This window comes from Anopheles moucheti, chromosome 3 (genome assembly GCF_943734755.1).
Source record: "Anopheles moucheti chromosome 3, idAnoMoucSN_F20_07, whole genome shotgun sequence".
NCBI classification, from domain to species: domain Eukaryota; kingdom Metazoa; phylum Arthropoda; class Insecta; order Diptera; family Culicidae; genus Anopheles; species Anopheles moucheti.
This window is the reverse complement of record NC_069141.1, coordinates 40,349,809-40,370,113: the sequence shown is the minus strand read 5'-3', so window position 1 is coordinate 40,370,113 and position 20,305 is coordinate 40,349,809. Positions and strand designations below refer to the sequence as shown.

Below are 20,305 nucleotides of genomic sequence, written 5' to 3'. Positions count from 1 at the left end.
GTGCTATGGTTAATGGTGTTCCTATCTTGTTGTTGCTGCAATGTTTGTTTATGACCTACTTGGGTGGTTGCATCGGTATGCGGTAGGTTATGCTAATTTGCAGCTGTCGTGTGTGTGGCCTGTACCCTTTTCTTTATTCGCCTATAGGGTATGCAATGTGTTAGCATACTGTTAGCAGATGTGCTTATTGCAGGGATGCTACACAGCTATATGAACTGTACGGCGAACTCACTGTCGTACAGCTGTTCATGTAATGAGAATGACACCGGACGACCCAGCCCCTTAATTTCTTTTAGATCGTCCACATTAACAGAGGAGACGTGGTAGGCCCTGGAGATTGCGCATAACAAACCTGACTTTCTGATCATCAGCAGCCACAAAGCAGTGCAGACGGCTAGCATACGTGAGAGCACGGAACAAATTCGTGCGGGAGGCAATGTACCTGCGGGAGGCAAAGCACCTCGAATATGCATGCAACAACGCCGCCAAAGCAGCAAGCTCATTGGTAGCGATCATGCCCATCATAAGTGGTGCAGAAAGCAACAGTAGACGTATCCTTGCGATGCGGCTACATCACGCATAGCCGGTATAATGTCAGCAGATGAGTGGAAAATGGGGGACGCTGGTTTACCAAGCAATCCTTGTGCAATTGATGCTTCAGGGTGTCGCCTTGTGGAAGGCCATATCAACATGTATGCAGTTGATCCTACTGCAATAGCAGTCGTACCTGAGTGTTTAGTGTTCCGTGTTGCGATGCTTGCGTAGTGTATGTGAATGTCAGTGTTTTGTTGCTAGCACGCTATAAAAGTCAAAGACCGAGTGCCACAGCACAGCCCTTCTTACGAAGTGTTATCGACAGGGTGATTTCGTGGGAGGGTCGAAGGAATTTTTTTTTCTAGGTAAAATTCCCATATCTCCGATAGGGCGTTTAAGAAAATTTTAAACTCCTTGTTAAAAAAAGAAAAAAAGTGCGTAAACAAATACTTTTAACTCGCGCTGTGCTCCTCTCAGCCGCACGAACCCTTCTCGGTCAATGCAATTTAAGAAAAATTTGATTGCCGAGTTCCTCTCGAGCCAAGCGGTTAAAAAGTTAATTGACTTCTTCTTTGAACTTAGCTAGACTTAGTGTCGTCAGCGATTTATTTGAACTTCGTTCGATTAACTTTTATCATTTATCTAACTTTTAACTTTTATCATGTTTTAACAGAACAAGACACGTGTAACTAACCGTCCGTTCAAATGTGATTTATCACAAGCACTACTTGTTACGCAAGTTGCATACAGTCGGGCGTTTTCATTATTCGCTGCTTCGCGTTTTGAAACATAGGTGTCGCTAACAATTACCATTCAATGTACTCCTGAATGTATGCAGACGATTGCAGAACGAACGCGTTCACACAGTGAGAAATAACTCACGCTCTGCTAAGTTAGTTCTAAAAACTTTCCTCTTCGTATGAAAGTGACAAAGTTTCAAAACAATTTATTATATCTGTATTATATATATAACACAGAACTAAATGAACACGCTGGACGTTTTACGTTTAGTTTACTGTGAAAGTATTTTATATAACAATCTATTTTTTCCAACCGAGTGTACACAAAAAGATTGTAGCAAGTGTAACTTCTTCGATCCGATGTAAACAACGCGATTGACGTTTAAGTTACACAATTCGGAAAAGGTTTGCTTCGTGCAAAGAATGTATCGTGAGTTTTGATACGAAGGAAAGTAATGTCCAGCTGGAGGACTATTGGTAAGTGTGGAGAGCAAATGTTAGATGTTAGATGATATCCCAATTCGATACTCTTCTTTTAGGTATTCGTTCGCCAATTCTTACCAGCGCAAAGGTATCGCGAACCATACCACAACAATGGATCCTCCAACGGCAGCAAAATGTAAACAAATCCTCTTTCTCGAAACGTTAGGCAGCATTTTGTGATTGGTGCTAATTAAAAGGGATTCTATTTACCTTACATTCGATTGCAGCGAGAAAATCAATCGCAAACCCGACATGCTCTGCTGGACTTGCGCCGCAAGGCAATACCAGTTGATCGGCAGCGTCAAGTACTGTATGAGTTGGTGGAGAAGTTCGAAAAGTTTCCACAAGAGAAAGCGTTCGCGATAGAGGAGGGTGCCGTCGAGCTGCTTAAAGAACTGAAACACTCGACCGACCCGGCAATAACACAACATGCAAAGCTCGGTCTAGCGCTGCTTGGTTATGTCCCGTCTCTACCGAGCGAGGGAATTCGCATCCTCAGCATCGATGGTGGTGGCATTCGGGGCATCATTGTGATGGAGCTGCTGCGCAAACTGGAACGACTCACTAACCGTAGAATATTCGATCTGTTCGATTTGGTGTGTGGCGTTTCGACCGGCGCTATACTGGTGTGTGCCTTGGGTAAGTAGTCACCAGTACGTCAAGTATGAAGTCGAAAAGAAATAAATTGCATGCAAATGATTGCATTTTAGCTTCGGAAAAGGGACTCACACTGGCGGAAGGCATTCACCTGTACAAAAAGATAGCCTACAAGATCTTCCATCGTCCATCAACGCTTGATAAACTTTCAGGCGCTTCGCGCTTATTTTCGTCTCATGCTTACTACGACATCGAACTGTGGGAATCACTGCTCAAACGACATGTCGGGTATCGTCGCATTATCGACACGGTGATGCTTCCAAATGTGCCGAAGGTGGGATAACAAACACATTGGAAAAACATAATAACGATTGCACATCCAGTTCTCATTTGCTTATAGAATGTTGTCATTATTTTTTTGTTTTGTTCTCTCGCCTAAATGAAAATTCGCAGTTCTGCTGTGTTTCAACTACGGTTTGTGATGAGCATATCGATGCACATGTGTTCCGCAACTACACGTTGCCACAGAACGTGCAGTCGGTCTACGCTGGGTCGCACACGGCGCGTCTGTGGGAAGTAGTACGAGCTTCATCAGCTGCTCCGGCCTACTTCGGAGATTTCCCGCTCAACGGCCAGCTGCATCAGGACGGTGGCATTCTGTACAACAATCCCACAACCGTAGCCATCCACGAAGCCAAATGCCTTTGGCCGAACGAACGGATCCAATGTGTGGTATCGTTCGGTACGGGACGCACCAGGGGCAAATCAAACGATGGGCAAAAAATCATCAGCCCCAACATTCTCGAGCAAGCCTCATTGTCCAGCTCGTGGAAGACGAAGTTCTTGCGCATACTCGATTCGGCCACCGACACGGAGGCGGCTCACACAGTGCTGAGCGATTTGTTGCCACCCGGTCATTACTTTCGCTTCAATCCGTACCTCACCGAGTTCCTGTCCATGGTTGAGGTTCGGCCGGAAAAGATCGCCCAGCTGGAAAAGGATACGGCAATGTACTATGCGCGCAATGACGACAAGTTCGAGCAGGTGGCCGATCTGCTGACACGCAAACGATCAATCGCACGCAAAGCGTACGATGTTGCACGGCATGTTTTCTATCGCTAGCGGATGAGCGGACCCGCTTAAAAGTGTGTTAACTACTGGATTCCAAAGATTGTTTAGTATTCTATTCTTACAGGACAAAAGTGGAAGAAGCTGTTATTAAGAAGTAACTGGAATGGAATTATTTATTTTACACATTTGTTTCCAATGGACCATGGCAGTGCCAACGAGCATACCTCACACGACGGTGTACCATTCAGGTTTTATTTTGATAGTATGGACGCATTAGTATTACCTGCTTTAATTTTGTGTTTAACGTGCACATATGCTTTGAACTTTGAATCTGTTATTGCATTATCAAGAATTGTGTGAATGTGTTTATGTTTGAAAACTCTCAAATAAAGTTGTGAACGCTTGATAATTATTAACTTTAGAAGATTCACGCCAACTTCAGCGATCCTTGTTATAGTTGTAACGTTCAACGTTCGATCCCAAGCTGCTCAATTTACGTAGATCGTATCGAGAGGGTACAGAGGACAGAATTATCTTTATAAGTCTCCGTGGTTATAGTCTTCTGGGCATGAATTCTCTGGAGTGTAGATGTACGAAAAACAGGCTGAATTTGTTGCGGGTCTCTTGTTGTATGAGAGTGATGCTCCACATCTTCTCGAGATCATCCATGTTAACTCATCGTACACGATACAGTCAGATCGATGCCCTATGCTTATCATTAGTCATTATTTATTTCGATTAAAACTTTTCCCTTGAATATTTCTGCATTCCGTTGTTTCATCCTAATTTATATTTTGTATCACTACATCCATATTACTATGTTTACGGTCCATTGTTGTCCATTGTCCATTGTTGTATGTAATTTGTTATTTAAATTTGCAAGTTTACTTATTGGAAAAGTATGAAATTAAATATGCAGACAGATAAAGCTATGTAACTATTTGTTAAACCAAGCATAAGTTTCACATTTGACAGTTATGATAAGCTTTAAAGTATGTGCAGTTGCACTATTTGCAGAGAATGTTTCCAAAAATTAACATATAACATTTGCTATAAAATTAAAGCAACAATTTAATATTAATATCTGCAAGAAAGGGTAAAGACGATGGGTAACCATCTTCTTATTATTCATACCCAACCACCACATGTTGCTTCTCTATTTTTTACACGAGAGAGCGAGTATGAGAGAAAATTGGAGTTTTCCTCACGATCGGCCGGCTTCTGGCGCCTGCACAGATTTGCGCCGAGAAAGAGGACACCGGGATTTATTTTTAAGTAAATCGCCCAGCGCACTCATCCCGATCGGTCACGATCGCCGCGTAGTCGTGTTCTGGCCACGAGATAGCACACATTTGTTTCAATTTTTACACCGACGCGTCCGAGATCGTTTGTAGCGAAAGTGAAACAAACTGCTAGAAGAACACGCGGGGTGTACACGCTTGGGAAAAGTTTGCTCACGCCGGAAAGGGCTCGCGCGTCTGGTTTGAAGTGTGCCGCAAGACTGTCGGTGAAGTTAATTTTTGTACAATTTACGATCTCTGCAGCTCTCGGAGTGGGTTGCATGCTTTCGTTCAAAATTACGGAATGTAGGTGAATGTGGTACCGTGCTGGGAGCATAAGCGACGATTTAAGATTACAAATTGAGAAGAATACTAGTGCGAGTGCCGGATAGTCGAAACATACGGTCAGGATGAGTAACATGCAACCGGAAGAGTACGAAAATACGGGCTGGCTGTCGTACTTTAGCCGGCACAAAACGACCTACACTGCGTCCGACATTCACAAGATTAGTAACGAGCTGAACAATGTGCGCAAAAACTTGACCGCCACCCAGTACGCGTACGGTGAGCTAAGCAGTGAACTGAAGGCTCTGAAAAGCCTGCAGGAACAGCAACGTCTGGTGGACGAGTACGAACAACGGGCCGCAGCCAGTAGCAAAGGAACGAAATCTACCGAGAAGCGATTGAAAGAGCAGGCGGATGAAATCAAAAATCTCAAGAGCGATCTGGCCAGCTGTCGCAATGAGCTGTCCAAGCAGATCGCTGCAATGAAGGTGGCGTTCAGCGAACAGAGCAAGAAAAAGGGTCTGACTGGGAGCGGGAAATTTGCTGCCGGGAACACCGGCAACAGCGCGATGACCTTGAGCCTGGAAAGCCGCATCATCGCTGCCGAGGTGCAGTTGGAACAGCTGAGCACCGGGGCTGAGACGACAGAGCGCTTAAGCGCTTTGGAGCAGAAAGTAGGTCAGCTGGAACAGACGAGCGGTGGTGCCGGTGACTACGAAGCACGGTTGAATGCTCTTGAGCGAGATTTTACGCAGAAATTGCAGGACCTGACCAATCTCGTGGTGGAACTGCAACGGAAGCTAGCGAAGAGTGAAGCCAAACATGTGGAAATGGTGCAACGGTTGTCTGCGGCCCAAACGACACTGTATGAACAGCTGGAACATCGGTACGACGAACAGTGTGGGAAGCTGCGAGAACTTCAGGTTCGTCTGAGTCATCTTGGACAGAACGACGATATTGATTCAACGTTTGTTTGAGTGAAGGAAGACGCGAAATGTAAGTAATGGGCGTTGGTCTAAATGTGGTCTAAATATTAGTGTAGCATCGTGTTGTTGATAGTACAAACCCCGATAGTAAACAATTCGACAGCCACCCATGCCATGTTGTATCGTTGAAAGCCTTTACACATTACCAGTGAGACGGATTTCTGATTATCCGAGCTTTGTGCAAATGTTTATTGGCTAACTTTTATTAGATTTACCATGAACATACTGCCACTTGATCATTGCCTTGGCTCCTGACTGGACGACTAAATGGTGAATCAAAGCACAGTGTACACATAACCCATGTGGGAGACATCTTCGGGCGCTGGAATTCGGTGGGAAAATTTAATGGCTAAAACGTGCTACATAAATCAATCAAATACCACGGAAATGGAAAATTTAACTTTACATTCGACAAGGCTCTTTAAGTCTCTCTGTTTCTCTCTCTCTCTCTCTCTCTCTCTCTCTCTCTCTCTCTCTCTCTCTCTCTCTCTCTATCTATCTCTCTCTCTCTCTCGCTCTTTCTTCCTCCTCTTTCATACTGTGATTTATATTGTGTATAATCTAATCGATTTTTTCATGATAAATTCATTCAAACAAGTTGTGAAGCAACAATAGATTTAATAACCAATAGCATAAAATACATTTCTTTTGATTTTACGAACTGGAAGAGCAAAAATGAAAGAATGTTGAAAGTTGAAGAAAATCTGTGATCTGTTCACTAGATCACGAATATTTCCAAGTAACAGTTACATTATTGTGCGAACAATAGTATTCTATTACGCACAGAAAATTTTTGACTACGTAATCGGTTAATTAATTTATAGTATTTAATATGACATACTAGTAAACTAAATGTTTCGAAACTTTGCTCAAACTCCATGCATTACATCGGAGTAATAATGACGAGGCGTTTTGTATCCATTGGATATGATCGGTCTGGTTAATATTATATCTTCTTGTATTTGCAAAAAAGCCAGTGTGTTGAACAGAATTCTTGTGCTGGCCAAGAACTCAAGAACATGTGTTACCGTAAAATACAGCAGAATCTAAAGATCTATCATATTCACAACAATTGACCACGCAGTGAAGAAGTACCTGGACAAGACTTAGTTGTGTGGCAGAGTCAGTCGAGACAAGTCGAATCTGATCAGCAGCTCTAAAGCGACGACTTAACGCTTTGGTAAAAAAATACATTTTAAATCGTTCAGGTCAAAGTTTTAGCTAACAACGCCAACGCTTTATCTTATCGCTTTTAGAACAAACCGAGGATCGAAACTAATAGTTTCAAGGTCAACTTGCAGGGACAGCTAATCACCGTGGTCACGAATGTAATGTTAAACGTTAATGTTAAGGTTAAGGTTTATATAGAAAAATAACAAAATAGAACAGAAAAAAACGAATGTTCTTATAATTATGCAGCGCACTGTATGAATTTACTTCCCATAGATCTCACCTGTGAGGTTGAGGCCTCACAAAGTACTTTGGAATTCTTTTAAAAATATTTCCGACCTTGTAGTTCTTGATCAAGTAAGAAGATAGCTAATTTACGAGTGTGGCCTTAGTCTACAAAGAATTTTATGTAAATATTGTATGGAATCTATGGACGAAAGGCATTAATGATCCCTTATGTTTAAACGTACTGTTTTGTTCACTTGTGAGACCAATGTTCGAATATTGTTGTATTATTTGGGCTGCTTAGGCTACCACAACCAGTGATCGCATTGAGAGAGTGCAACGATCATGCACACGTTATGCGACCTGGAAAACATTAAGCAACACACAAGCTAGCTTTCCGCAATACGAGCGTACATGTCAACGTTTAGGTTTAGAATCCTTGGAAAAACGCCGATGTATTTCCCAAATCAAGCTTGTTGCATCCGTCATGTCGAATGATATCGACGCTCCAAGCATTGTTGCTTCCCTTTACTTCTATCGTCCCACCCGATCCTTACGTCCTCGTCATTTTCTATGTGTCCCAAACCGACACGTACCTCAACAGGATTTAATGACCCTCTTGCTGTACGCCATTTGACTATTAGTAGGACCATCCCTTCTGCACCGCCCTCCGTGATTTTTAGGTTTGAGTTAGGAAGACCTGGGCGTATCGAATTATTTTATTATTTTATCGTAGAAGGATAGTCAGTCCTAATTGGTCCTGAAGGGATATTCCTGTGAAGACCGGCGCGCAATATGTAGCGATTAGAATGAATTAGGTATAAATTAGGAATGTTGTTAAGTGTATGTCCCAGGCCACAGATAAGTAAATAATAACAGTAAGTTTTGTACGGCCTACGAGGCGGCTAACAGGTCCCACACGACAGGACTGAGAGAAAATCCCATCCGGGTCGTTCCTCCGCAGCAAGGACTGAAAATCCGACAAAGTGGTAAAATAAAGCAGGCACGATCTATTAGGTCGTTACGCCAAGAAGAATGCTTTGTACAAGAGTATATGAAATATGAAGAATACAATACACAATACGATATAGGAACAAGGAACATTTAAAATTGTTTTGTTGATTTTGTGCCCTCGAAAATAATTAACCCCTTTTCGAAAATAATCAACAAACAATTAAACATTTCCTGCCTCACAATAAATACAATGCGAACGGATAATCAGCTTTTCCACCAGCGTGCGTTTCCAAGTCGTCGGTAGTACATTTCGGTCCAAAAACGTTTCAGTCATCATCATTCAGTCATCCCGTGTGCTAATGGTGCAAACACTTTTCGTCAATTTCGTTCCACCGAGAGTGGCATTTTCGTGCGAAATGGCGCAAATCGTTACCGCTATCCCTTCGGAGCGGTATCGGTTCCTGGGTCGGGGGAAAAAAACACAAACAATCCGCACAAACACGCGATGGAAATCGGGACGGTTGGAAAAACAAGCGCGACCTGTCAGCTTCAGTTTTGGTTGTGGATCGTTAGACAAACAAATCATCGTTCACACTGTCGAAGCAAAAGCGCCAAACGGGTTTTCCGATTGTGGGGGTGTTGCCGGCTGAGATTTACCTCACAACTGCTCTCCCCACACGTCCCCACACTCTGGTGATCGATGGTGATCTACTTGGTAAATATGATCTACTGCCGGGTGTGCCGTGTTGTATGTGAGTTGTTTGTATTTATGTGGGTTAGCAAGAACCAACGATCGGGCGTCCGGATTGGCACGCACCATTTGGTAATGGAATATAAATGATTTTTTTTGTTTGGCTGCTTTTTTAGTACACAGTGTGCCGTCTTGCTTATACAGCTCCATCTCTCGCTCTTTCTCTCTGTCTCTCTCTTTATTTTTATGGTAATTTTTGGCTCTAATAATTTTGCGCTATGACATTGTTTTTGCTCTCGAGGATTTAGTAGAAATGTGCCTGTTTTGACGGTTTCCTGTCAAAATAGACAGCTCCCGGCGGTGAATAGCAATCACGCTTTGCGCTTGAGATACCGATGGAGGCGGATGGTCGTTTGTACTACGTCACGAAGGTAACGTATGGGCCAGGGGAATTGATGAATTCGAATCGAATTACTCGATTGGTAGTGATTCTTTTCGGTCACCAACATGCAGCACTGTAACAGTGTTTGTGCGCACTGTAAACAACATCCCCTGCGTAAAAGAGGGTATCCGCATACCTTGCATAGTCGGCTAACAAATGGCGTCATGAGGTGCGTAGCGCTTGGCGTGAATTTTCGTGCGTGACAGTTGTCGCTTTGCTGGGTGATAAATCGACTTACAAGCCACCGGTGTTGTTTCAAAGAGTTTCTGTTTCGGTGTGTCTCTTTCATTCCTGCTCGTTAAGCGCTTCGGTTCTGCTGTTCTCTGTGTGTTTCCCTGTTCTGTTTTGTCTTCTGTCTGCTAAACTGTTTGATGCCATGTCCATTGCTTATGTCAATCGTTGCTAGCGCGCGAGATTAATTTTCCATTCCCGATCTGCTATGGCGGAGAACAATTTTTTGTCAGCCCTCGTTTCGTTGGCTTCATTTGTTGTGGTTGTTTTTATTAAATGTTTTACTCCCATTGCTTTTTTACTGATGATAGTTTTAAGTGCGTTCGCTTCATTTTGTGCTATCAAAACGTGACAAGGAGGGAAAAAAGGAGGATAAATGATTTTATTAATACGACACGCACATTTTGAACGTGCGTGAAGGAAAAATACACGAGATGGAAAATGGAACCGCAGCGATGAGGGCTGAGAGAAAAAAGGCTGAAAAGTGGCAAACTGACAGGTAGATATTTTTACGAGGTGACCAGTATTCGTTGGCACTAATTTATGTTTCTCTCGTGCCGTTAGACGTTGGCGAGATGAATGGGATAAGCGTTCGACCTATGTTATGTTAGCAAATTAGGGTGCAGTTTTTTCGGTTTTCCTTTTAACATGTTACGTCAACGCATTAAGTTGATTCCGTCTTGTTTTTCTTGGTGAAAAATTTTCAACTTTTATTTGTAAAAAATTGAAAGAACTGTAATTACAATTATCAAACAAATGCGGAATAAATATTCTACACTGCATGTTGTTCATATTGAAATTTAAAGTAGAGTAAAAATTTACAAAGTACCTCTTTTATACCTCATTGAGATCTAGAGTCAGATCCAGATCTTAGGATAGAATGAAGGAATGATTTAAGTGAAGGAACCGACCGAATCACTTCTCATTATTCTTCTCCTACCTTTTAATATTTCACATAATTTATGACTGGTGAGCTCATTTTACGCCTCTTCAGCATGTGGCAAGGTAAGAAATAATGTGAACAGTTAAATAAAATCAAGTTCCAATTTGCCAAAATGTTTTATAGGCAAAATATCAGGGCACATTAAACGATGATATGTGTGACTCGGGACGTGTAAAAGTGAGTGATCTGTAGACGGTGACGTGTTAGGTTCTGTTCGTCGTACATCATGACCGTGTTGTGCCTTCGCTTTTATTTACAACTTGTTAAAAGTTATTTTGCCAGGGTAATTGGGACAGAATTCGGCGTGGTTTAGATGCTCGCCGATACTGTACAAGCAGATCAGATGCATCTGAGCTCACGGAGATCCTGGTTTGAAAGGACTTCGAACGTAGAGTAGAAACCCAGTAGAATGTTACACGTGGGAGTGTAGTACAAGCTCTGTTATGTGAGCTATCCAATAAGGTTCCTCTTATACGCAGTTGTTTTGAAAATTTGACAGCTGAGCTAGTTTTATAGCACAAAATCTAAGCTTAAAGGAGGAATTGTGATCGAAAATATCATTTTTTGACATATAAAACGTTTGTTTTTTTTTAACTTATTTTAATGTAGTCTTTCTAAAAATCGCCTGAGGCGCTGAAAAAATAAGTGAAGTGAAGGAAAATGACTCTGTAACTTTGAAGTATAAACGAAATAAGCACCAGGATTGGACTTACGCGGATTTTTCCTGGGTTATAGCGGACCATTATAATAGCGAATATTCTCTGTCCTCTGCTTCTATTTTATATGCCTGTATTTTTAGTTTGTTGAAACTTATTCAAAACGTTAACAGTCATCATCAAAATGTTAACAGTCAATATCTTTTTAACCCAAACAATATGTAATTGCTGTCGTCATCGTTGTGGATGATAATAACATTATAACATGTTTAAAAAAAGACGAGAAAAAGAACAAATATTAAACAAAAAAATGAATACACATTAACCAAGTTTGAGACAAGCGGGCGTAGAGTTGAACAATCGCTAGGGATACTCAAGAAATCAACCTTTTTTCATACAGTCTGGCAAGGTCGTCTCAAACATTTACCCGTTTGATGTTTGCAAGTGGGTACACTCAGATACGTTAAATCCTTAATATTGACGTCTGAGGTGCTACTCATATGCATGGAACAGAGCTCGTAAACCGTAATTAATAATAGGTTTGTGAGAGACCTGGAACGACGAGGTTTATGACATGGATATTAAAAATATATTTCAAAAGTTAAATTTTAAAATTCAAACACAATTTAGTCCGTCTCAAGTCTGTAGTGCGGTAGGTGTTGTATCCGGTATCATCATAGATCAGTAAGCTATCCGTGAAGGAAGCCCGATCACCATATACTGATATCTATGTTTAAATTGAAAGTGCTTCATAGTGCCAAAAAGGCATCAATTTTAAAAAAATGCTCCAGCGCCTCTTACAGTGGCTTGATAAAAAAAATCTACCCTAACACAACAAGTTCTAAATTACTTCCTTTAACAGCTGGACCAAATGGGGCATTTTTTCCGCGCCATAAAAATGCCAAAAAATGGTTATGCTCACACAGAGCAAGACAAATAAACTACGCGATCCACCGAAAACCGAAAACGATCGCCGAACGCGTACTTCATCATGTTCCAAACAGTGTCGAAATTTGAATTCCACGCACAACATAATCATACTGCTGCCCGGTTGGAAGGAAAAATACACCGCAGGAAGAAGCGACCTTGCCCGGTGCCCCGTGTGTGTAGCGGAAAGATAAATAAACACTCTCCACGATATGGGAAACTACGAGTTGGTTTTACAAGGAATTCTGTAGCGTTCTAGTGAATTTGGACTGATCATTTTTAATTCTTTTCATTGATCTCAGTCTTTTCGAGGATATGCGTGGTTGGAAGGAAAACACGTCTAATTGCAAAGAGTGCATCACAATGTGCAGCCTTAAAATTGTTTGTTGCCCTGACGTTTTGCAAGACTTAAAGCTATATCTTAATTTGATTACATCTCTTATACTTTCCATGTCGGTGGCGGCTACCTTCACGCTACACGCTGACCGATGCTTTATTTATAGTCCGCGGAGAGACGCATTTTCGATCATTTATCCTCGCATTCGTAGCGAGGAATCGAGCCGGTGTTGTTTTGGCTTCTTTTCCATCCCTGTCTACGACAGTACATTGGCCTCGGGTGAAATTGGGAACGTGTTTCGATCGATGGTTTTGGGCGTAGTTTTTGGCACATCGTTAAACGTGTTGGTTTTGTGCAAATGCTCCTTTTTTTCTTCTCATTTGTACATGCGATGAAACCAACGGAACGTGCTGCCAGAAAATGTATGAAAGGGCATTTAAGATTTAACTTCTTTTTTTTTTTGGCGTGTAAGAGAAATAAACGTTGGGTTAAGTACATATGGCTGGCTCTTTGGAATGATTCGAAAATTGTATTGTAAATTGTATATTTTAATGTTGATGATCGGTTGATCCATAGACGAATCATTAGTTTTGAATTTGAACCTACCAGAACTACCCCATTGTTAGTTAGACTAATTAAAAACTATAGAACTAAACTATTTTTGTATTTTTTCATTAAACTACATTAATATTAAAACGGGTTGTATTTAAATCAAGGCCCCAAATTTAAAGACACACGATCGCACGAGATCGCAATACTACACAACTGGATCATGACTAGTAGGCCATGCGGTCGCCCTCAAAATCAACAGCTATTACCGCATTTATCGTGATCATTTTGAAGATTAAGGTACATACATCGCTGCATTATAATCGATGACATAATCGATAAATGTAACGCCAGTTTTCGTATGCATCGTCCACTTCCCTGATGGATTTACCGCTCGTTACAGATTGAAAGCTATGGCTTTACATGAACAAAATAAAATCAACTTATTTGCGATGGCGATATCTGCCTTCGTCATGTCCCCTCTTTCTTTCCAACACAACCGGATAATTTATTCGCGTGGGTAATACGGAAAGAAATTTCTCCTCAACCCACACAAATACACACGGCTGCTAGTAACATTTGCAGCGATTCCCTCCTACTGTCGACTACTTGTTACCATACGTGTCATTCGGTGGGTAGGCCAGTATAATGGAAGAAGCGGCAGTGTAAAAAAAAATCGTTTATGTCGTTTTACGCTTTACGAGCTTAGATACGATCGGGGCGCGGGATTTGGAATTGACGCTGGCCGGCGGCAGTGCATCCGCGAGTTGCATACAAAATTGGAACGAATTATGTAGCCCGCAGTGGGTTGCGTGTGCTAATACTTGGGAAGGAGTACTTGAGAGATCGACTGACCGACAGGTCTGTTGCGATAGCAATAAAACAACACAGGGAATTATCACAAACAAGCATCACGATGTTTATGCTTTGCGACAGTGGTGGATGTAGGTTTAAGTTCACTATCCATAATGAAGACCTATGAACTTATTCGTAACAAGATAAAATGAACTTCAATGAGCAATACGAGAAGATTGGAAGGAGATACTAACTAATTTTTCTTTTGCCAATGACCAATCAGCAACACGTGGGCATCTGCAAAATGTCTGGGCAGATGTGTGGGTTTGAAATACTATTTAATATATCTCAAAATGAAAATTGTTACAAACAGTCCAATTTATTACCGCATGAAGTTAATTAGTGAAGTTAATTAACACCGTTCGTAAGTGGTAAAGTGATACAAAGGGAAATTACTTCTAAGACAACTGTTTTAAATACTCCTTAAAACGCAGCTCTCAACAACACAAATTCGAAATAATGTATTACATAATGCATTGTAATGTATGTAAATTCGAATTAATGTATATATTATTTGTAATAATGTATGTAATGTATTGCATTATTTGAATAGTGTGTTGAAAATTATTGAACATCTTTTCCACGTTTAAATGACTTTTAATCCATTTAAAATATCGTACTAGTGTTCACTTAAAAGCATGCACTACACTGTAAGCGAGCGCTTTTCAGAGCACACGTGCAATGGCTACTTCCGCAGCTAACCTTATCGATCGTTGGTGGTGGGAAGCAACTCCTCCGATTGACATTTTCAAAAAGAAATCACCATTTACAATATTCCCACCATTGCGCAAATGCCCTTAACACAACCCAGCCGATGGAGGAGGAAACAAAAGCAGCAAATGCATCCAGTGTACCGTAAACGGGTAGTAGGTTTGCCTAAATTTTTGCAGCGCATTGTTTAAAACGGGTTCGTTTTGACGTTAAGGTGATCAGTCGTATTGTGAAATTTTGGTGTACACGTTCGTACACTCGGAAATCGACAGTAACAATCGTATTTTGGGAAGTGAAAAGTGAAAAGGGAATAAATATTATAACATGCCGTTTAAAGTGAGTAACCAATTTAGTGCAGCAGCTGAGTTAATATTGTTTGTGGTATACGAGAAACAGTTCCTTTTTTGTGATAAATGCCATGTGTTCGAAAAAAATATCAATAGAGTCAACCTCCTCCAAAACAAATAGCGAGTAAACTTAAATGCTACTTAAATACCTCTTTTAACGAACAACTCGTGTCTGGAACTCTTTTTTTTGTGTTCGGTGCCTAAGTGGAAGCATAAAACCCATTTTAGGCTGAAATGGAACAATCAGCAGCTGCTCAGCTCAATGTCTTCCAAGACCCAATCGTTGATGTACTTGTGACGTTGGCCACCAGTTTATCAAGAATTGAAAACATTAATATCGAAGAGTTTCCTCGCAGAATTGCTCGTATCTGATGTCATTGACTGATGTAAAAGAACAAGCTTTTGACGGAAAAGATAGAACCAAATCTCAATCTCCACAAATCTAACTCATATGAACCGTATCAAAATGAAAATTATCATTGTTTAAATGCGTTTACTTCATTTGTTAATTCAGCCAAAAAATATATTTAATACTGTTTATATGTACTAGTACGTTTAGTACTATTACTATCATTGTGACTAGTACTGTTTAGATGTATTCTTTCGTTGTTTTTTATACACTATGCTCTATTATTTCACTGAAGAAAGTCCCATAAAAATATGAATCTTTTAAAAATCGAGTCGAGTCGAGTTTGATTTGAATGACTTCTCACCAAACATTCATATAAATGATTCTTTTCAAAATATTTATTGAGCACAACACTAGTTATTAGCCTAATAACATGAAAAATGAACTACATGCACCTTAAAGAAGCACTATTTAAAAGTGGAACAGATAATTTAATTTTTCACTCAAACTGTATGGAGAACAACTTCTATGGATGGATATTCATAGAACGATTAAAACACTGAAATAACCATTTCTGAGGGGGATGACTGCACTATTCCAAATATAAAAATAAATATAAAATATAAATATATAAATAATATAAATATAAAAATGTTTACAATAGTGTTCAACAGTATAAAGATAATTTTTAAAAAATCTAAAACAAACTAAGTGCATGTATTAGTAAATGTATTTAAGTTAAAATGTAAACAGATCACCATGCGTCTCCATTGCGAGACCTAGACGTCGATCGCCTTATTTAACTTCGAAATGTATATGTTTCCTTGTAGTAAAAATGGGTTTTCTGTTACTGTTTCAATTACAGATTCTATTATTTGCAACATCGTTGGCCATCTTATTGACGAGCTTGCCTCTATCGTGGGCTAGTGACTTGGAAAGGTAATAAACACGTACCGATTATCAAACTATTTCGGTTTTAACATTATTATCAAGACACTATTTCGTATTCAAAGATTATCCATTTCAAAGGTGTTGCGTATATGTTTATGTACAGTAAATCTATTATACTTTAGTGTTATGACTACAATTCTTACATAAAAAAAAACATGAAAAGCACCACCAGAGCATGGAAACGTTCGCACATGAACAGCATGACGCGCGTTACCAGCGTCGCATCGATCAGACAAATTGCTTACGGTACGGTATCAACATACCAACTTCATGCTTAGCTCGCTGTGAAGAAAGCAAAAACCCGACCTTTAGCCTGTGGTGCCTGCTTTACCCGAGAGAAATAAAAAAAAACGCCTCAGCGCCGTCACTGGCTGTGCAAAACGTTAACCATCTGCCAAAACAAACCGGAAAACCGATCCGAATACCACGAATCGTACATGCCCGTTTAACTCCCATGGACCACACGCTAGTGAATTTAAGTAAACAGTTTGTCGGTGGTATGGAGCAATCGATTAGTTTGCAATTAGGTTGTAAATTGGTGCGGCGAAGAAAACCAACCAAACGGGGCAGCGCATAACACACACAACATGTCTCTCGCACGGCACCTTTTGTGCCGCTTCATTCAATCGTTAACGAGTGGGTGGGCGAGTGTTAGAGGGGAAATGGAAATAATAAAAAAAAACTTCCATAATTTACTGCATTTACTGCTTACTGGTGGAAACGCGCTAATGAAACCGGTTCGGCGGGATAGCTTTTGGCGATAGGGAAAAATTGGCAACGTGCCCATCATACGTGGGCGGGTAAGGGTTACCAATTACTGGGATTTTATCTTACGCGGCCTAATCTTGACGACTGAAGAGTGATTTTCTCGTTCAATTTGCCACGAAACGAGTGTAACGGACGTGTAAGGGACGCACCGGACTAAAAATGGAGTTTACCATTTTCCAATCCATTTCCATTTGTTCACAGTTGAAGTGGTGTTTTGGCGCTGTGTTGATGCGTATGCTTCAGCGAGGTTTGGTATAAACACGAACGATGCTTTTACCATTTTAAAGTTTCTTTTTTTCCCGGAAATATTTTTTCGTATAGTTTGCTTTAAGATATCTTACTGTTTACTCTCGCATCTCTGTAGCTATGCTGCCAACGAAGCACTTGCCCACCATCACCATCATGACGATCTAGTGCACCATCATCCGGATGCACTGCTGCACAGCCTGGCGAGTACCGACCATTCGCTACTGCACCATGACCTTCATCACGATCTGCACCACGATGTACACCACGATGTGCACCATGTGCATCACGATCATGTGGTCGTAAAGGCCGCACCACAACCGACCGGATTCTGGAAGAAGAAGCTCGTCTGGAAGCCAAGATGGGTTAAGAGTTGGCAGGAGAAGAAGGTGTACGTGGGTGTGTGGAAGCGTGTCTGGGGACCAGTCCAGGTGACAGAGTGGGTACCAATCCCGAAACCACCACCAGGATGGTCCCCCCATCACTAGAAACGATCGTTGCGTGGCTGTTAGGCAGTGCGCGTAGTGCCCTTAGCTCAACCAGACCGTAAGTGAATCCATGTGTCGTACTGGTTAGATTTTAGCATTTCGATTATGATTTCGAATTTTATCTGTAAAATAACACATTTTGTATAAACAAACAAAAAAATAAACAAGCAAAAAAAATCTCTATTAGTGTTACTGTAAACAAGCGACTCACGAGTTTCATTTGCCCAAAATTCTCGTCCATTGCATTGTAACTTTCGCTCGAAACTATAAATGCCACCCGGCGAGGGAAACATTATTTGGCATCTGTACCGACACATTGCACGCTGAAACGATTAATATCCGTAATGAGATAAATTCCACAAGCACCACAGCACTTCAACAGTACTGCGATCTTCGAGGGGATTTGGTGCGCGCATGGGTGCATAGGTGCTTTGGGATGATAAATTTGTTGTTATTAACGTTCTTACCGCATGATGTAAGTTCAGCAGTATATGACGTGCCTTCCTTTGCAAGTAGATTGCAAAAATATATTTTGTTCGATTTGTTATAGAACGCTAGGAACCTAAAGAAGTTTTCTTAATTGATAAATAACTAACTAACTAATAATTAACCTTCATCGTTTGTAAAATTAGAGGCCCCAACTATAATTCCGCCCTGGGCCTCCAAGGGGTTTGATCCTCCACTGGGACGGCCGGTAGTGTATTGGTAGCGGTGCCGGTCTGCACACGACAGGGTTGGTCCTAAATCCCATCCGGATCAGTCTTCCATAGGAAGGACCGACTATCCGGCTACGTGGTACAATTAAGTCTAGTAAGCCAGAAATAACAGCCATGATCTAGAAGCCCGTTTTGCCAAGTAGAGAGAGATGGTTCTAGCTGTTGAGTAGGTGAGCTAGTTGCTGTTGAGAGTATGCTACACCGTGCTGTTAGTTCTGCTGCAGCAGACGGTGCGGTTTTTGTTGCTACTTTTACCGATGTTGCAAAGCTAATGTGAATACTGTGCCCACTATTAATGGCAAAAGCAAGATAACCCAATGCACTGTCAAGCGTACAACAGCAACAGCAACGGATTCCCGCCACCAGCGTCAGTGACTTCTTTGTCACTGTATTCGAAAAAATACCGCAGGGATCATATGTGAAATAAACACACGGCCAGACTCAGAGCAGCCCTCGATTCTCTCGCAATTACCCGTTCTATGCGATGCCGTTTCTAGTTTCCCTCTAGAAATGTTCCAGTATTGAAATACCTTTGCAGCTGTATTGAAATGTATGAAAAAATCACCAAAATTCTCTTTAAAACATAAAGCTATAGTAAATCGTATGGCATTCAGTGTAGTTTCCAGTGTAGCTTTGAAATGATACCTTGGATACCCTCCGTTAATCCTTACCCCTCCCTCTTCCTTCCACCCGCTCACCAACTCGTTGAAAAATTTCTTCGAAAACTACCAGTTTTCGCATGTATAGTATCAGGAGAGCATCCACGGAAGAGATAGCACCTAGTACAGCAATTTTGGTCGGAAACCGCCGTAAGGTATGCAATGTTTAAACACTAACTTGCCATACAAACCAGCTGTTTTCAGATTTCCGATACCAGGAGAGCATGTTTTTCAAGAGGTAACACCTGGTACCAGCCGAGCAAGCACAAATCACGCGATTCCCGGTAGTTGCAATACCAAGTTGTTGCATGCCAGATGTTGCGCAACATATGTTGCGCGACATATGTTGCGCGACATATGTTGCATATCAGATGTTATGCAACATATGTTGCGCAACATGTGTTGTGTAACATGTGTCGTGCAACATCCTGGTACTCGGCTGGTACCAGGTGTTACCTCTTGAAAAACATGCTCTCCTGGTATCGAAAATCTGAAAACAGCTGGTTTGTATGAAAAGTTAGTGTTTAAACATTGCATACCTTTAGGCGGGCAAAATTACCAGGTGCTACCTCTTCCGTGGATGCTCGCCTGGTACTATACATTCGAAAACTGGTAGTTTTCGAAGAAATTTTTCACGAAAAACGGGAAAGTTGGTGTTTAAATATTGCATACCTTTCGGCGGTTTTCGACCAAAATTGCTGTACTAGGAGCTACCTCTTCCGTGGATGCTTTCCTGGTATCGGCAATCTGAAAATAGCTGGCTTGTATGGAATTTCGTACCAGCCGACGGAAAGTTTGAGCGAGATGAAGGATGCTTTCCGTTTCATCCATCTTCCTTACACTAGCGATCGCTCTCACGGGTTTGATAGTATGCAATGCAATAGTGATGGGCAAATTTATTCCGCGCTGCAGATGTCGCCTCTTAAAACATCTTCTCTTGGTATCGGAAATTTTAAAACAGCTGGTTTGTATTTAATTTCGTACCAGCCGTACTAGCCGGAAAGTTTCTTTCTTTCCGAGTCTTTTCTGTTGTTTGTTTAATTATGGAGATAGTCTTTCAACACAACAACTTGACCTAGCATTTTAGTTTTCAAATACTAAAAGCTATGCAAAT

The 20,305-nt window shown here is 41.2% G+C and overlaps 2 protein-coding genes across 3 annotated transcripts; both read left to right on the top strand.

The window, feature by feature from the left end:
- Positions 1-1,644: 1,644 nt before the first annotated feature.
- LOC128303576 (calcium-independent phospholipase A2-gamma-like) lies at positions 1,645-3,824 on the top strand. The gene is made up of 5 exons (XM_053040570.1): positions 1,645-1,751; positions 1,814-1,893; positions 1,985-2,396; positions 2,468-2,688; positions 2,808-3,824. Exons 1-5 carry the CDS (start codon positions 1,730-1,732, stop codon positions 3,474-3,476), a joined length of 1,404 nt encoding a protein of 467 aa, XP_052896530.1. The 5' UTR covers positions 1,645-1,729; the 3' UTR covers positions 3,477-3,824.
- Positions 3,825-5,021: 1,197 nt separating this feature from the next.
- On the top strand, positions 5,022-17,580 carry LOC128304090 (uncharacterized). 2 transcript variants are annotated; one of them, XR_008287403.1, is made up of 3 exons: positions 5,022-5,986; positions 16,229-16,302; positions 17,447-17,503. XR_008287403.1 is itself a non-coding variant. In XM_053041223.1 (2 exons), exon 1 carries the CDS (start codon positions 5,116-5,118, stop codon positions 5,965-5,967), a length of 852 nt encoding a protein of 283 aa, XP_052897183.1. In that variant the 5' UTR covers positions 5,022-5,115; the 3' UTR covers positions 5,968-5,986; positions 17,447-17,580. The 2 variants fall into 2 exon arrangements, 1 of the variants encoding a protein (XP_052897183.1); XM_053041223.1 differs by lacking the exon at positions 16,229-16,302 and having other exon boundaries at positions 17,447-17,580.
- The last annotated feature ends 2,725 nt before the right edge of the window (positions 17,581-20,305 follow it).

Bases quoted from the DNA above. Each gene is read 5' to 3' on its own strand.
- LOC128303576 (XM_053040570.1), top strand. From the start codon at position 1,730: ATGTCCAGCTGGAGGACTATTG. The intron at 1,752-1,813 runs GTAAGTGTGGAG...CTCTTCTTTTAG, and splicing joins GTCCAGCTGGAGGACTATTG to GTATTCGTTCGCCAATTCTT. The intron at 2,689-2,807 runs GTGGGATAACAA...GAAAATTCGCAG, and splicing joins TGCTTCCAAATGTGCCGAAG to TTCTGCTGTGTTTCAACTAC.
- LOC128304090 (XM_053041223.1), top strand. From the start codon at position 5,116: ATGAGTAACATGCAACCGGAAGAGTACGAAAATACGGGCTGGCTGTCG.